The following is an 18734-nucleotide window of genomic DNA, read 5'->3' on the forward strand; positions in this document are numbered from 1 at the left end:
CACTGCTGTTCATCATGGCACCTCCTGCCCAAGTGATATGACTCTGTATCAACTACTACTGCTAATACTACTACTGCTGTTTCTGCTGCTGCTGCCCAGTCAATACACCTATGTCAGCAGTTATTTCACACTCTATATACTCCTATTCCTACTGCTGTTCATCATGGCACCTCCTGCCCAAGTGATATGACTCTGTATCAACTACTACTGCTAATACTACTACTGCTGCTTCTGCTGCTGCTGCCCAGTCAATACACCTATGTCAGCAGTTATTTCACACTCTATATACTCCTATTCCTACTGCTGTTCATCATGGCACCTCCTGCCCAAGTGATATGACTCTGTATCAACTACTACTGGTAATACTACTACTGCTGCTTCTGCTGCCCAGTCAAGACATCTATGTCAGCAGTTATTTCACACCCTATATACTCTTATTAACACTGCTGTTCATCATGGCACCTCCTGCCCAAGTGATATGACTCTGTATCAACTACTACTGCTAATACTACTACTGCTGCTTCTGCTGCTGCTGCCCAGTCAATACACCTATGTCAGCAGTTATTTCACACTCTATATACTCCTATTCCTACTGCTGTCCATCATGGCACCTCCTGCCCAAGTGATATGACTCTGTATCAACTACTACTGGTAATACTACTACTGCTGCTTCTGCTGCCCAGTCAAGACATCTATGTCAGCAGTTATTTCACACCCTATATACTCTTATTAACACTGCTGTTCATCATGGCACCTCCTGCCCAAGTGATATGACTCTGTATCAACTACTACTGCTAATACTACTACTGCTGCTTCTGCTGCTCAGTCAATACACCTATGTCAGCAGTTAATTCACACTCTATATACTCCTATTACCACTGCTGTTCATCATGGCACCTCCTGCCCAAGTGATATGACTCTGTATTGTCAATGTCTACTACTACTACTACTGCTCAATCAAGACACCTATGTCACTAGTTATTTGCCACTCTATACTACTATTACCACTACTGATGCTGCTGCTGCTGTTCATCATGGCACCTCTTGCCCGAGTGATTTGACACTGTATTGTCAATGTCTACTACTACTATTACAGCTCAGTCAAGACACCTGTGTCCCAATTTTTTGGTACACTATTGACTACTATGACCACTACTGATGCTGTAAAGTATTCCCCAAGTGTTTTTATGCTATCTAGTACTATTACCACTACTGCTTGTAAATCATGCCTGTGTGATACTTAGTGGGAATGCTTTAATAAGCATTCCCAGTATGGATACCCGTAAATGTATTAATCTTAATTAGTGTGAATGCTTTAATAAACATTTCCAGTATTGATATCCGTAAATTTAGTAATCTTATTATTCCTTACGTTTTTTGGTTCTGCGTAACTTCGGCATACTTTCAGCTATTGAGACCATTCAACTGTAAAAATGTTCGTCTCGTTCAGCTAATGATGGATGGGACTTCTTCAAGTTTTTTTCGACTATTTACACTTTTATAAATTTTAAGCTTTTAGACCCTTTTTTTTAACATTGAAGTCAATGAGAACATCCTTTTCCCCTTTGAATTCACATGCCCTGCCAAAAGTTTCAGCTACTTCATACTTTCACTTACAGACACTAAACAAACTTTAAAGCGGTCACAAAATATTTAGCTATCCGGCTATGACTTTTCAGATCGTTATCGTTTACAATTTTTTGGTGAAAACGCAATTTACGTTTGGCGAATTTTTCACAAAAATGCAATCGGTTATAATGTAATCCTATGGAGGGGATTTAGAGTCTGTCATGTGACCTTAACATTGGAGATCTTTGTAATTAAAAATATCTTTAGAAAAAGGGGAAACAAATTGGTCTCACGCCCACAAGATCTACTTTTCATACACAATTTTTATATCAAAACGTAGCTATGCTTGTCTGGTTTATGGCAATGTGATCAATTCTGCGATACGTATTTTAGTTTTAGTTATTGGAGCAACAGCCAGAAATTATGTCTCATAGACTCTCATGTTAAATTATCTAAAAAATGTTGCTGCAGAACTCACAAAGATGCTCTTTTCTAAATCGCAGACATGGCCACATTTTTAAGTTTATCAACATAAATTTCATATCGATGCGTTTACAAGGGCCGTGTATTTCAAACGGTGTAGTCGTTGTATCGATCGCATGTACGGTTGAGGATTTATTAAGCTTTGTTTGGAGGCTTAAATCATGTATTAGATCTGTGAATTAAAAGCGTTTGTAATGTTATTTCTTTCCATAAATAACTTTCCTGACCTCAGTGCAATATTCCTCCTCACTGACCTGGGGGGGGAGGGGAAACCTATTGAGGGGGGAGGGGCGACCAGGAAGTCAGCATACTCTATACTTTGCAGATAGAGAAAGAAGCTGTGTGTCCTAAAGATAGTGTAGTGGTTATGGTGAATGTCTTTGGCAAGGGGCTCACCAATTAAGCTATTCAGCATTCCCACTCGCATTTTCCTCAGGAAATGCATTGTCTAGTTATATTATATTTTAATACTCCTGCTGCTGCCTCCATGCTGAGTAAAGCTTCATGACCTCTCTGGCACAGCGGATCCACCAACAGCCTCCGCTACAAGCTACCAGACCGGATCTAAACAGCAAGTGTAACTATAACAATGAACCTTATGTTAAACCCTGTTTTGCGGCATTTATACTGCAACCATTGGGCTGTATGCAAGAGCTCATCTGCATTCTCTCTCTTTCTTGCTCTCCCTCTCTCTCTCTTTGTATATATATATATATATATATTGTTGCTTTTGTTATGTTCATTTTTCAACAGTTTATTTTGTGTTCGTCGTGTCTGTGTCGTGTGCTTTAGTTTGTCCTAGGTTACTGTTAAATAAAATAATAGTATAAAATGTTTTTGCTTATTATGAAGTTAAATGTGTTGATGTTGATTTGTTTGATGTGAAGTTAGATGTGTTGAAAAACCTACAAATCTATCTCAAAAAGAAATGAAACATTTCCAAAAAATAAGATTTTTTAATACAAAAATAAATTCAAATATAACTATCAATGCGTTTCTGAATGCGTTCCAGTTCCGCAATATGATCGGATTGCTGCTGCTCTAGCAGAGCATTTTGTTGCGTTAGGTAGCGGATCTTCCGTTGGTTTTGCAGGATCCTCTGGTGGGTCTTTTTGATGAGTCTGTTCTGCCTTCTCAGATCTCTTGATGCTGTTAGGATATAATAAAAAAACATTTGGATTTCAAAGAACGTTACCAAATAAATAAAATATTTTTTTTGCTTATTAATCAATCATTATCATGTGTATACACTTGTTATGTGTCTAACACATCCCGGGAGTGCAGAATTATTAGGCAAATGAGTATTTGGACCACATCATCCTCTTTATGCATGTTGTCTTACTCCAAGCTGTATAGGCTTGAAAGCCTACTACCGATTAGGCATATTAGGTAATGTACATCTCTGTAATGAGAAGGTGTGTGGTCTAATGACATCAACACTCTATATCAGGTGTGCATAATTATTAGTCAATTTCCTTTTCTTTGGCAAAATGGGCCAAAAGAAGGACTTGACAGACTCTGAAAAGTCCAAAATAGAGAGATATCTAGCAGAGGGATGCAGCACTCTTAAAATTGCAAAGCTTCTGAAGCGTGATCATCAAACAAAAGAAGCGTGTGGAAAAACAAAGGTGCAAAATAACTGCCCATGAACTGAGAAAAGTTAAGCGTGCAGCTGCCAAGATGCCACTTGCCACCAGATTGGCCATATTTCAGAGCTGCAACATCCCTGGGGTGCCCAAAAGCACAAGGTGTGCAATACCCAGAGACATGGCCAAGGTAAGAAAGGCTGAAAGACGACGACCACTGAACAAGACACACAAGCTGCAACGTCAAGACTGTGCCAATAAATATCTCAAGAAAGATTTTTCTAAGGTTTTATGGACTGCTGAAATGAGAGTGAGTCTTGATGGGCCAGATGGAAGAGCCCGTGGCTGGATTGGTAAAGGGCAGGGAGCTCCAGTCCGACTCAGACGCCAGCAAGGTGGTGGTGGAGTACTGGTTTGGGCTGGTATCATCAAAGATGAGCTTGTGGGGCCTTTTCGGATTGAGGATGGAGTCAAGCTCAACTCCCAGTCCTACTGCCAGATTATGGAAGAGACCTTCTTCAAGCAGTGGTACAGGAAGAAGTCACCATCCTTCAAGAAAAACATGATTTTCATGCAGGACAATGCTCCATCACACGTGTCAAAGTACTCCACAGCGTGGCTGGCAAGAAAGGGTATTAAATAAAAAAAAGTAATGACATGGCCTCCTTGTTCACCTGATCTGAACCCCATTGAGAACCTGTGGTCCATCATCAAATGTGGGATTTACAAGGAGGGAAAACAGTACACCTCTCTGAACAGTGTCTGGGAGGCTGTGGTTGCTGCTGCACGCAATGTTGATGGTGAACAGATCAAAACACTGACAGAATCCATGGATGTCAGGCTTTTGAGTGTCCTTGCAAAGAAAGGTGGCTATATTGGTCACTGATTTGTTTTTGTTTTGTTTTTAAATGTCAGAAATGTGTATTTGTGAATGTTGAGATGTTATATTGGTTTCACTGTTAAAAATAAATCATTGAAATGGGTATCTATTTATTTTTTTGTTAAGTTGCCTAATAATTGTGCACAGTAATAGTAGTCACCTGCACACACAGATATCCCCCGAAAATAACTAACATTAAAAACAAACTAAAAACTACTTCCAAAAAAATTCAGCTTTGATATTAATGAGTTTTTGGGGTTCATTGAGAACATGGTTGTTGTTCAATAATAAAATGAATCCTCAAAAATACAACTTGCCTAATAATTATGCACTACCTGTATACTTCTAGCATCAATACCATATTATGGTTCTACAATCTGACAGGTGCGCTTTATATGTTGTCCATTTTTATATCTACATTTTATTGTTGAAATGTTATTAATCATTGTGCACATATTTACCTTCCTGAACGAGGCTCACAGGACCGCTGTCTTCCTCCTGCTCTTCTGCTTGAGAAGTTGGGGTGGTGGGGGGGGAAGCTCCTCAGCTTGCTCCTCAACAGGAGCTGGGGTTGGGGAGTGGGAGGGCCCTGGCTGCTCCTCCTCATCCATCTCCTCCTCTGCCGCATCCTCCTCTGCCGCATCCTCCTCCTCCTCCTCATCGGCCTGGCGCCTTCTGCGCTTGGCGCGCACAACTGGTATTGGAGCACCTATAATAACACAATGTTCATATATTATAAAAATGTTTTCTAATGACGTATGCAAATTCTGTGTACTCTGCTGTATTGTATATGAATACAAATTGATTTATATAGACAGTTAACCAATGGGACAATGTTATATTAAAGGGTCTTGTGGGCACTACAGGGGACTGAGCGTGAGCTGGGATGCCACCATGTTAAAATGAGCTGTTTTTGTCTCCTTTGTTTTGTTCAGACGATCTCATGTTAAAAAAAGGGCCTGATGGAGCACACGGGATTACTATAACAACCCCCCGCCTAACACAGGAATTTAGTGGTAATCTATATATATAAAACTCAACGTGTGTGTGCATGTATGTATGTATGTATGTATGTATGTTCCAGCATCACGTACAAACGGCTAAAGATATTTACATGAAACTTGGCACACAGGTTACTTATATGTCAGCCACAAACATAGGATAGGTGGTTTAACCCTTACCCACCCCTATTTGCCATGGTCGGGGTTTTTCTTTAAAGTCCCATGCAAAGCAATGGGAAAAGTATGTTCCCACATAACTTCTGTGTTCCTGTCTGCTGTCCCATGTCTTTTTTCAACAGTACTATGAATACCTTGGCTGGTGGTGATATATGTTAGCACAACATGGCATCTTGGTTAACAACATCTGACCTTACATGAATTACATATGACCTTACATAACTGTCACCAAAGGAGCTGCGGTGGCTCCACGCGATTGCCACTGCACTGACAAGTGATTCACCTCTGCAGCTAGGGGTTCGGATCCCGCTCTCGGCTACATGTGAATTGAGTTTGGTGGTCTCAGCCCCGCCCCCGGTGGGTGTGCTATGCGAGGTTGGGTTGGGAGGACCCCCTCACACCCGCCATTGCCACCCGGGGCATGGAGAAAGATGGCAAATTGCCTCTGGGGGAGGCCTCCCAACTCCTGCAGGCCGGCTCCTCTCTCTTTCGAGTTCACGCACAAAATACACTTTTGAAAAAAAAAACATAACTGTCAACAATAACTTACCTGGATGATATCTATCCCGAAGACGTCTGACCTGATCCATTTGGCGCCTCTTCAGGTCAGACCACTTCTTCACTATTGCCTTGTGGTCGTGTTGGCCGCCAAAGTCAGTGATTAGGGCGCTGACCACAGCCCTTTTCTCTGGCTGCCTGCGGAGCAGGTCGTATCCTGTTTCCAGGAACTTCTGCAAGATGAAGAACAAAGTATATTGTAATACTTCTGTTGACAGCCTTATGGATATATGACGTAAATGTATGCTATTCAACAATTGGAAGCATTCTCGCCTTATTAATCAATGACAGGGGTAACATGACAGATTTTATATCCTGCCATTTCGGTCGCCACCTTTTTTGCATAAATATAGCAGCCATTATCATTTGCATAATTATGAATATATTATTAACAACACAGGATACACGTATAGGGGAGATATGCGTTGCTAACTCTTTTCCCTGTCAGGAGCCTAACGCCCCGGGGGGTCAGAGACGGGACCTTTTCGGAGGACCACTGACGTATGTACCCGTCGCAGTTTTTTGTGATGTCACTCTTTAGGTGTGTGCACATTTTTCACTGCACCGGGTGGAGTTTTTGGGTTGTGTTTTGCACGCCACAGGCTTTTCAACAGAAAAAAACCAGCTGGAGGCAGAATGGTTGCAAAACACTACGGGTTTGTTACCTAACTCTGGGTTTCAAGACCAGTCCACCTCCAGCTGTTGCAAAACTACTACTCCCATCAGCCATGGTCTGTCAGTGCATGCTAAGAATTTTACTTTTGCTGCATCTAGGGTGCCACAGTTTAGAGACCCGTGCATAAAGGCCTGAAAAATGGGGGCCTGCAGAACTTACAATACTAGAAGTGCCAGCATTCCCAGGCATGCTGGAAGTTGTAGTTCTGCAACATCTAAAGGGCAATATGTATTCGAACGTCCTTGGGCCTTGAGGACACTGAAGTCAGGACGTTCGCATACGTCCTATGTCCAAAAAAATGTTAAATTCATTATGCTAAATAACAAGGAAAAGTGCCTAAATACACATTTGCCAACCAGGGTGTCTGCAGCTGTCCAGGCATGCTGGGACTTGTAGTTTTGTAAAAGCAGGAGACACATTTTTTGTGAAATACTAATATCTGATCATATATACTAACTTTTAAACTAGACTAAAATGCAGTTGAAGATAATGAAATAACAGTGGTCAAAATACTTACACAAATCAGCAACTTTTCCTCAGATACAGTGAAATTACTTCCAACCATCTTGCTCTGCGATTGCGTTGCGATCATAAAGTTGGAAACTGGCAAGGGTCCAGGAAATGGTCGCGTGTTGTTCGCGTGTTGTTCGCGCGATTGCGCTGCTTGGACCGAGATGGGTCCATATGGCTTCGGCTGTATGGACCACAGTAACTCTTTTCCCTGTCAGGAGCCTAACGCCCCGGGGGGTCAGAGATGGGACCTTTTCGGAGGACCACTGACGTATGCAACCGTCGCAGTTTTTTGTGATGTCACTCTTTAGGTGTGTGCAAATTTTTCCTTGCACCGGGTGGAGTTTTTGGGTTGTGTTTTGCACGCCACAGGCTTTTCAACAGAAAAAAACCAGCTGGAGGCAGAATGGTTGCAAAACACTACGGGTTTGTTACCTAACTCTGGGTTTCAAGACCAGTCCACCTCCAGCTGTTGCAAAACTACTACTCCCATCAGCCACGGTCTGTCAGTGCATGCTAAGAATTTTACTTTTGCTGCATCTAGGGTGCCACAGTTTAGAGACCCGTGCATAAAGGCCTGAAAAATGGGGGCCTGCAGAACTTACAATACTAGAAGTGCCAGCATTCCCAGGCATGCTGGAAGTTGTAGTTCTGCAACATCTAAAGGGCAATATGTATTCGAACGTCCTTGGGCCTTGAGGACACTGAAGTCAGGACGTTCGCATACGTCCTATGTCCAAAAAAATGTTAAATTCATTATGCTAAATAACAAGGAAAAGTGCCTAAATACACATTTGCCAACCAGGGTGTCTGCAGCTGTCCAGGCATGCTGGGACTTGTAGTTTTGTAAAAGCAGGAGACACATTTTTTGTGAAATACTAATATCTGATCATATATACTAACTTTTAAACTAGACTAAAATGCAGTTGAAGATGATGAAATAACAGTGGTCAAAATACTTACACAAATCAGCATCTTTTCCTCAGATTTAGTGAAATTGCTTCCAACCATGTTGCTGTGTGATTGCGTTGCGATCATAAGTTGGAAACTGGCAAGGCTCCAGGAAATGGTCGCGTGTTGTTCGCGCGATTGCGCATGCGCGATCGAAAAATCGCAATCGCAATATGTTTTTTGGTTAAAATATCATAAATATTCGATTTCAGAGTGCTGCTACAGCAGTTTTCGAAATATCTGCAATCAATTTCGCATTCGCATTTTGTGAAATTGCGTTAAAATATCTCGAATATTCGATTTCAGAGTGAGCCAATCAGAGCGCTCCTACAGCATTTCTCGAAATTGCGCAATAAATATCGCATTCGCATGTTGCGATATTTCGATAAAATATCACAAATATTCTGAGCCAATCAGAGCGCTCCTCCAGCATATCTCGAAGTTGCGCAATAAATATCGCATTCGCATGTTGCGATATTTCGATAAAATATCACGAATATTCTGAGCCAATCAGAGCGCTCCTCCAGCATATCTCGAAATTGCGCAATAAATATCGCATTCGCATGTTGCGATATTTCGATAAAATATCACGAATATTCTGAGCCAATCAGAGCGCTCCTACCGCAGTTATTAAAAAAATCGCAATTATTTTCGCATTCGCAATAGCGAAAAATCGCAATCAATTAATTTCGATAAAATATCACGAATATTCGAATTTAGCGAATATATCTCGAATATTCGAATATATATTCGAGATATATCGCGAAATCGAATATGGCATATTCTGCTCAACACTAATCATCATCAGCATTCGGACTTTACAAAGAATGCAACAATATGTGTAAGGCTGCAATTAGGGCGGCTAAGATAGAACACGAAAGACACATAGCGGAGCAGAGTAAAAAAATCCCAAGAAATTCTTTAAGTATATAAACAGTAAAAAATTGAGGACAGACCATATTGGCCCCATAAAGAATGAGGAAGGACATCTGGTTACAAAGGATGGGGAGATGGCGAAAGTATTGAATTTATTCTTCTCCTCAGTCTTCACGAGGGAATCGGGGGGCTTCAGTAACCAAAACTGCAGTGTTTGTCCTCATGACACATCACAGGAAGCACCCTCATGGCTAACAGAAGATAGAATTAGTAATAGACTTGGATGACTTAACATTAATAAATCATGGGACCAGATGGCTTGCACCCGAGGATGCTTAGGGACCTCATTTTAGTAATTGCCAGACCATTATTCTTATTTTTTACTGACAGTCTACTGACTGGAATGGTACCAGCTGATTGGAGAAAAGCCAATGTAGCACCAATATTTAAAAAAGGGCCAAAATACATCCCTGGGAATTGTAGACCAGTTAGCCTAACATCAATAGTATGCAAGCTCTTGGAGGAGATGATACGGGACTATATACAACATTTTAGTAATGAAAATGGTATTATTAGCAGTAATCATCATGGATTCATGAAGTATCGTTCTTGCTAAACCAATCTATTATTACCTTCTATGAGGAGGTGAGCTGCCATCTAGATAAAGGAGGGCCCGTAGACGTGGTGTATCTGGATTTTTCAAAAGCATTTGACAAAGTTCCCCATAAACGTTTACTGTACAAAGTAAGGTCTGTTGACATGGACCATAAGGTGAGTACAGGGATTGAAAACTGGCTACAAGGGCGAGTTTACAGGGTGGTGATAAATGGGGAATACTCGGAATGATCAGGAGTGGGAAGTGGGGTTCCCCAGGGTTCTGTGCTGGGGCCAATCATGTTAAATGTGTTCATAAACGACCAGGAGGATGGGGTAAACAGCTCAATCTGTGTATTAGCGGACAACACTAAGCTAAGCAGGGCAATAACTTCTCTGCAGGATGTGTTAACCTTGCAAGAAGATCAGAACAAATTAATGGGGTGGGCATCTACATGGCAAATAATGTAGAAAATTTTTAAATAATGCATTTAGGTGGCAAAAATATGAATGCAATCTACTCACTAGGGTTGAACTTCTGGGGGAACCTAGGATGGAAAATGACCTGGGGGTCCTAGTAGATGATAGGCTCAGAAATGGCATGCAATGCCAAGCTGCTGCTAACAAAACAAACAGAATATTGGCATGCATTAAAAAGGGGATTAACTTTAGGGATAAAGCGATAATTCTCCCACTCTACAAGACTTTGGTCCAGCCTCACCTGGAGTATGCTGTCCAATTCTGGGCACCCGTCCTCAGGAAGGATGTACTGGAAATGAAGTGATTACAAAGAAGGGCAACAAAGCTAATAAAGGGTCTGGAGGAGATTAGTTATAAGGAAAGGTTGCAGGCACTGAACTTATTCTCTCTGGAGAAGATACGCTTGAGAGGGGATATGATTTCAATTTACAAATACCATACTGGTGACCCCACAATAGGGATAAAACTTTTTAGTGGAAGGGAGTTTAATAGGACATGTGGCCACTCACTAAAATTAGAAGAATAGAGATTTAACCTTAAACTGTGTAGAGGGTTCTTTACTCTAAGAGCGGCAAGGATGTGGCATTCCCTTCCACAGGCGGTGGTTTCAGCAGGGGGCAGTGACAGTTTCAAAAAGCTATTAGATAAGCACCTGAACGACTGCAACGTACAGGGATATACAATGTAATACTGACATATAATCACACACATAGGTTGGACTTGATGGATTCACCTACTATGTAATTATGTAGTTAACGTGTGTGTCCTTAGATTGTAAGGTTGGCTATAGATGGTTTGAATCTTGAACGGTTTAGCAGGAATTGGGCGAGATTGGAACCATTAATGGATAGGCTGAATGTACCGAGTTGATCGATCGGTCAACTTGGGTATAACCAGTCTGCTGGATTCAGCTGCGACGATAGCAAGTAGCTGCTACAGCCGCTAGCGATAATCACTGTCTTTTCCTGGCGGGGATGGCTTCACCCTCCAGGAGAAGACAATTGCTTGGCAGGAAGGATGTGTTGATGGGGGAACCGTGCAAATTTATTTCCTGCAACTGAAATTTGCACCTTGAGGACAGGGACTGATGCAAATATACAGCATATGACCCACTGTGTAATTTGGCACTATAAACAGTTAATGCTCCCAATTAATAAATGTTGGGGATGGCACTGTCACATAATTTTTTACGTTTCAGATATTGAGCCTTTTTTTTTGCTCTCCATTGCCTATGGAAGGAACGCAACTAATTTCTCTTGTAGTTCTTATTTATACACCTACAGGTAATATGGCAACAATTCTGCAGCTGCAGTGAGATAAATAACTAAATGATAGCTGGGTAAAATCAGCCATGAATCAGCTATGATGGTGAGATGTGCAAGCAAGATTTCACCACTAAACAACGGGAATGAGCTTAGGTGTGTGTGGATCCAAGGTCTGAGTGATGCCACCAGGAAACTATGATCTGAACTTGGCCAGTCATAACAGACTGAGGTATTCTGCACCCTGCAGCCCCATGCCCCTGTATAAATTTGTCTGTAGGCCGTGGCATGACTCGGCTGCTTATGATTGGAAAAATACAGATGACAGCTTCCTGGTGGGAATCACTCAGGGCTTGTTTTATTACCATGCACACTCGAGTCAGCCTAGCATGCATAGTGACATAAGAGGGGTCACAAACACACCTATCACCTTTTGGCCTTCTGAAAACAAACAAATCTCCTGTTTCCAAAGTCCCATCAGAGTTCTTATATCCATATACATGACAATCAATTTACATCTCACATCTTTATTATTTCTCTGCATTAGCATGCATATATACCACCTTTTGTTTATTACATAAAAAACATGGCAGATTGCTGTTATTTACCTGCACTTATGCATATATTCCTGAAATGATCTTGTCTTAGGGATGTTAGTCACTAGAAGATCTGGTGGCATTTCCTCTGCAGTTTCTTTGTTTATGGCTTGCTGATTTCCAATGTCAGACTCAGTGGCTTGTACAGGTCCATTAATCTTCAGCGTTCCACTGCTGGAATGTCTTTTAATGTGTGCATTGTGTTTGTAGTAGCCAACACCAGAGACTAGAGATGACATAGAATATCGACGGACAGTCATTTTAGCACCTAAAAAAAGAAAAATGTTATTATAAGGATTCACTTGGTGCTTCAATTCACCATGCATTTTGTTCTTTTAATATTAATATTTTCTCTGGTGCTTGCTATATAATCTTTACTGACACTAAAGAACAGCTAAAGGCTCCAGTCTAAACAAGTACTGAATCCAGTGACTACAGGATACTCAACTTCATAAAATAAACCAACAACTTCCTTTATTCTCTCTGATTGAGCCAAGGCCTTTTTTGTTTGTACTTATTTTTTGTGCACGTCAGTCCTTCTGTCCTTGAACTGTATGTTCTGGGAGTGAATTAAAAAAAAGGCTCTGTTTTGTGCTATATTGTGGTTATGACAAAGGCTAGGTATGGCTGAAACACGTCAACCAGGTTTTTAATTCTTTGTACAGTATGTTCCTGGATAGTTAAAATAGTAATATTTTTATTTTGGACAATGGTAGTGAGTGCTGGCGATTGAAGTTTGGATCTTGGTAGCATTAGGCAAGGGGACCTAACAAAAAAATCAGGGCCTAAAAAGAAAAATTCCCCCCAAAAAAACTATTACCAGATAAAATATTTGCAAGAGCGCCTTTTCACAATATATTTGAATGTTTAATTAAGTGATATCATCCTAAGTGATTAGACTGAGAGCTGGAGTCTACAGTAAGTATTTTACCCCCCTTTTTTTTAGATAGGTGGATGTTGGAGGAGAGGTAGCTACCATATAAGGCTTAGTTGCTGTAGAGCAGTGGTTCTCAACCTTTCTAGTTCCATGACCCCTTAATAATATTTCACAAATTGTGGGGACCCCTAAGAGTAAAATTATTTTCGTATCGTGGAACCCACCATACTACAGTGGTGTCCCGCAGCAGTGACACCTATGCTGAAATCAGGAGATAGGGTCTCCTTCAGCCCCTCCCACTTCACTTTGCTCACCAGTCAGCTGACTTCTAGTCTCTGCCCCCCAGCCATGCTGTAAACTGAATGGGCAGCTGCAAAGAGGCTGAGTGGGTGGCCGCGGGCTCTAGGAACAGCCCAGCTGGGCGGCCGAGAAAAGGCTGGGAGAGCGCTGTGGGCTTCAGAAACAGGCCAGGATTTGGTGACCGCTGGAAAATCATCATTTGACCCCCGAGTTGAGAACCACTACTGTAGAGAGTTTCTCAACCTTTTTCCAGTCACGGCACCCTTTAAAATTATGGACAATCTCAAGGCACCCCCTTCTAAAATTTAATAAACCAAACAAATAGTTTTACATGGCAACATCCACACCCGTAGGACACCCAACATTAGAGATTATGTATTCTTTCAAAGCAAATACACTTTTACACACTGACACTTATTAGTATTCCAGTATTTCTTCTTCCTCATTGTCTACCCCCCACATGGCTAATGTGACCCCAGTGCTGACAGAGGGGGATGGGGTTCAAACAAGGATGCTATGCAGGTGTCCTCCTCATTAACCAATGACAGCAGTGGTTGTTAGGATGCTAGTGGCTGGCCTGCACAGTAACCAAGGTTGTAATCGTGCACAATGAAAACCTGTGACTTTGTGTAACAAAAAAGCAAGCTTGATCCACCCGCTGACTTGGACACAATGTTTGGGCAATTTGGGGCAATTTTTTGTCATTTTGCCAAGGCACCCCAGAGGGCACCCTGGTTGAAAAAGGCTGCTGTAGACTACCAGGTCCACTGTAATTTTTCCATAATTTTCGAAAGCTCTCCCTTTCACAGACCACTTTCACACTGAGGCACTTTCATGCTAAAAACAGCGCCTAAAAAGCTCACAAAAACGTATTTCCATTAAAATCAATGAATGCTTTCACACTGGGGAGTGAAAAACTCCCCTCCCCATTGAAATTAATGAAAAGCTCTTCAAAAGCATCCTGAAAAGCGCTTCAAAAGCTCCTGAAAAGCGCTTCAAAAGCGCTCAGTGTTTTTACTGGCAGTTTAGAAGCGCCTCAGTGTGAAAGTGGCCTTAGGATTATAATGGTGTGCCCTAGCATTTTGTTTTTCTGGTTCACTGCCACTGATGTGCTCTGTTTCCTAGACTTTTAGGCCTTCTGTATACCTGTGAATGTTTATACATTACTTTGTTTTCACACTATGTAAATCTGCAAGTGCTGAGGTTTACAATATAGTTTAATAAAAAAAAATACATTTGTATTAACCAAATGCCTATTTATTGGGATGAAGAAATGCATACATTGCGTGAAATGGAAATCGCTGACTTTCCAGATTTCATTCTAAAACAAAATCCTGCTTTTCTAATTTACCCGTTCTTCTTTATAAACAACTATTCCTAAAGATAACCTTAGTTTATCACTTTACACTGCAAGAGTAAACTAGCGTTGGATTTTCCATTTAAAGTATAGCAGACCTTTTATCCAGATTGACCCTACATACACATAATGAAATCTATTCCCAATGCAGAAAAATCATTTTTAATACATTAAACACTCTGCCACCTGGGAATAGTTTGATATGTATGTGGAGTTCAAATGAAGTGGAAGCAGGCTATGCTTTATCAGCGTGCCACATGAGAGCTGCTGTACATGGAAGCATTGCCTCTGCACATTTCCACAGCAGTAAGGTCAGGTGCTATGGCCTAGGAGGATTATACATGACTGCTTCATGATGTGGGTCAATTAAATGTGTCAAATAAAAATGTTATAATGCCAATAGGAAGTGTCAGTTGGGGAATCGAAGTCATGAATGCAAATGAATGAGCGATTTAATGAGAGCTTAATAAATATTTAACTTTGAGCTGTCTTTAATTCATGGTTCCAATGCCTAAAGGAGCATCTTTATTGCTAAGCCAGATAGCAGGTATGATTCAGAGAACTTTTATTTGAAAAAATTAATTATTACAGTATTATAGGGGCACTTTCACACTGAGGCTGAGGGGATGTCGACGCTATTTTTAGCGGCGCTTTACCGTAGTTTTAGCTTCTCTTTTCGGCCTCTAACGGCCTTTTAACCCCCGCTAGCGTCCAATGAAGGGGTTAATAGCACCTTTGCAGGCGCTTCGGCGGCGCTTCTCATTGATTTCAATGGGTAGGGGCGCTTTAGTATCGGTGTATACACTGCTCTTAAAGTGCCCCAAAGATGCTTTAAAAGCACCCCGTTAGAGGCCGAAAAGCGCAGCTAAAACTACAGTAAAGCGCCGTTAAAAATAGCGCCGACATCCCCTCATCCTCAGTGTGAAGGTGACAAAAGTTACTCCTCCACAGCTTCAGGACGAAATGCATAGGGTTCTACGCTTGCTGCCGATACTGCGCCCTTTTACTTGTGATCACCATGTGTAACCATTGCTGGATGCGTACTATTTTATCTACTTTTTATTTATTTGTTGTTTGGTTCCTGTTTTTAATAAACCCTTTTTGGTCAATCTGATCTACGCCTTGTGGAGGCTTTTTTTGCTTTCTTGCATGCCTTTTATACGCCCTGAAGCTGTGGAGGAGTAACTTTTGTCACCTCAGTACACACTAATGAGCTGCTGGAAGTCTACAACTGTGGAGGATTCCATCCAGATCGGCAATTGGAGGAGCTACTAAGCACCAAGGGAGACGCTGATGGGAGAGCTGGTCGCATCAACATTCTTACCTCTGCTCAATTGACTCCGACCGAAAGGTACTTGGGTCCACCCCATGGTAAGAGTGTCCAATTTATCTGGGATTGTCTTTACATCTATGTCTCCCCTTATTCCAATCAATTTGAAGATCTGCTAATATCCACCACATGGTTGAATAGACTATCCATTTGATATTGTGTGCAGTCTTTCAGTGGACTTCTGTGATCAGCTGAGGTTCACTTTGGACTAACATTAGGCATTCCCATCTGGGTGCTCACTCATTCAGCAATTCCTGTCACTTTTAAAGTAGTCATCTGTTGCTCCATACAGTCTTTCCATAGACTCCTATGTTCATCTGAGGTCTACTTTGGACTATTATTGGTTATTCTCATCTGGTTGTTCACGCACTCAGTATTTTTTGCTAATTTCAAGTAGTCATCGTGTGATACCATGTTTTACTTGCCTATATTTTGATCTCCTTTTACAAAGCCTGTTTATTAGATTTTGTCCTCTCTATTAGCGCTGCACATATCCCACTTCCAATTCTGTCACATATCTTTCTGTATGTTTAGTGCCAGCAGCTTTTTCACCTTTCTATAGCAGCGTGGTAATTCTTCCCCATATTCCAATGGTACATCTCTGCCTGCATATTTGGTAGAGGTGATATGTACAGCAACTGGTTCCTCTCTGATGCTCCAAAGGCAGGAGAACTCATTGGGGTGGTAAGAGGACCAGTCTCAAACAGATAGTGAGCAGGGAAAAATGTACAGTCCCTAGGGTAGGAAATGAGCATTTCTTGTTAGAAGCTGTGACTTTTATTCATTACTCTGCAGGATAGTTTTGAATCAAGGGACAAAGTAACTATTAAAATTAAAATTTTGCCTGCAGTTGGGCTTTAAATACCGGATCAGATATTTATTCACACCCTCTGCATGGAAACTGTCATATGCACTAATCAAGAGTGCCAACTATGCCTGCTCTTTCTGCCCCCCTCCTCTGTTCACAGAAGCTGTCCTATATTTTCCATATTTAAAAAAAACATCTATGAATGGAGGAGGCAAACCCGTCACTCTCATGCCGCGTACACACGGTTGGAATTTCCAACAACAAATGTTTGATGTGAGCTTGTTGTCGGAAAATCTGACCGTGTGTATCGGACATTTGCTGTCGGAATCAAGCAGAAGAGCCGCATTGGCTATTGAACTTCAGTTTTCTCGGCTCATCGTATGTCTTGTACGTCACCGCGTTCTTGACGTTCAGAATTTCCGACAACGTTTGTGTGACCGTGTGTATGCAAGACAAGTTTGAGCCAACATTCGTCGAAAAAAAAATCCATGGTTTTGTTGTCGGAATGTCCGATCGTCTGTATGCGGCAATACACCTGTGTTCCATTTATAGACTGTTTCATTAATTAAAGCTTAACTAGGCTTTAAAAAAACAAAGTTAGTCATTAAAAAAAAAAAACTCAACTAACGACATATAATATAGCTCACCCTATGTATGAGTGTTAACAAAATGTATAAACCCAACTAGAAAGCTGTAATTACCACAAAAGCCTACCATTAATTTCATGGTAAGCTATCTGGGAATAATCAACATGAATTTCTCAATTACATCCACAGGCTGGAGATCCCAAACACATAGATCCCCTGGAGTGTGGAAAAGCAAAACTAGAAGGCAATGGTGAACGTGTCCTAATCAGCGAGTCTACCCATGTGTCAATGGATTCTTACAAAATGAGCAAGACATTGTATTATACAACCCCTGGCAAAACGTTTGGAATTCAATAGTAGAAAGGGGGGGGGGAGGCGCCAACCGGATATATAAAGTTCACAATAAAAAAAAAGAAGATGATCAGTCTGAGGTCATCCGATGCCGCTCTGTGGGCTCCTCTGGCTGTCCCCTTGCTGATGGGGATGTAGATTTTTTTTGCTGGCCGTGTTGTGCGTGGAGCTTCTTGTTTCCTGGGACACAGAACATGGCCAGCAAGAAGATCTACATCCCCATTAGCAAGGGGACAGCCAGAGGAGCCCACAGAGCAGCATTGGATGACCTCAGACTGATCATCTTGATAGGCATCTTCACCTGTTCTTGGACTATGTAAGGCCCCGTACACACGACCGAGTTTCTCGGCAGAATTCAGCCAGAAACTCGATCGGAGCTGTATTCTGCCGAGAAACCCGGTCGTGTGTATACTTTTGGCCGAGGAAACCGACGAGGATCTCGTCAGGCCAAATAGAGAACATGTTCTCTATTTCCTCGTTAGTCAATGAGGAAACTTGGCTCGTCGAGATCCTCGGCGGCTTCACAAGGAACTTGACGAGCAAAGTGATGTGTTTTGCCCGTCGAGTTTCTCGGACGTGTGTACGGGGCCTAAGTGTACACTTTGCACAATTTTTTTTATTGTGAACTCTCTATATCCAGTTGGCACCTTTCCCCTTCCCTTTCTACTACTGAAGTAATGGACACCCTCTGAGGATGGCTGCATCCTTTATTGTAAATACCAGTAACCAGGATTGAACTATTGATAATTGCTTTTACAGATATGATATCCACCCATGGTTTTAAACTAAGGACATTACATCTATTGGAGCACCAGAATCCTCTCTTTTTATCAGACTCTGATAAAGTATGGAATCGCCACTCTTGGAAAATGTTCATTCAATTGGTTATGGTGTAAAAAATAAACAATTGCAGACATGCCTCAAA

General features: G+C 41.5%; 1 protein-coding gene across 1 annotated transcript in view; it reads right to left on the bottom strand.

Moving 5' to 3' along the window:
• Positions 1–18734, bottom strand: part of LOC120936635 (putative coiled-coil domain-containing protein 195) — a 52535-nt gene that overhangs the window by 23337 nt on the left and 10464 nt on the right. Inside the window, exon 2 of the mRNA XM_040349123.1 lies at positions 12212–12467. Within this exon, the coding sequence (XP_040205057.1) occupies positions 12212–12467 (256 nt within the window). The remainder of the gene's footprint in view (positions 1–12211; positions 12468–18734) is intronic.

This window comes from Rana temporaria, chromosome 4 (assembly GCF_905171775.1).
Source record: "Rana temporaria chromosome 4, aRanTem1.1, whole genome shotgun sequence".
Classification (NCBI taxonomy): domain Eukaryota; kingdom Metazoa; phylum Chordata; class Amphibia; order Anura; family Ranidae; genus Rana; species Rana temporaria.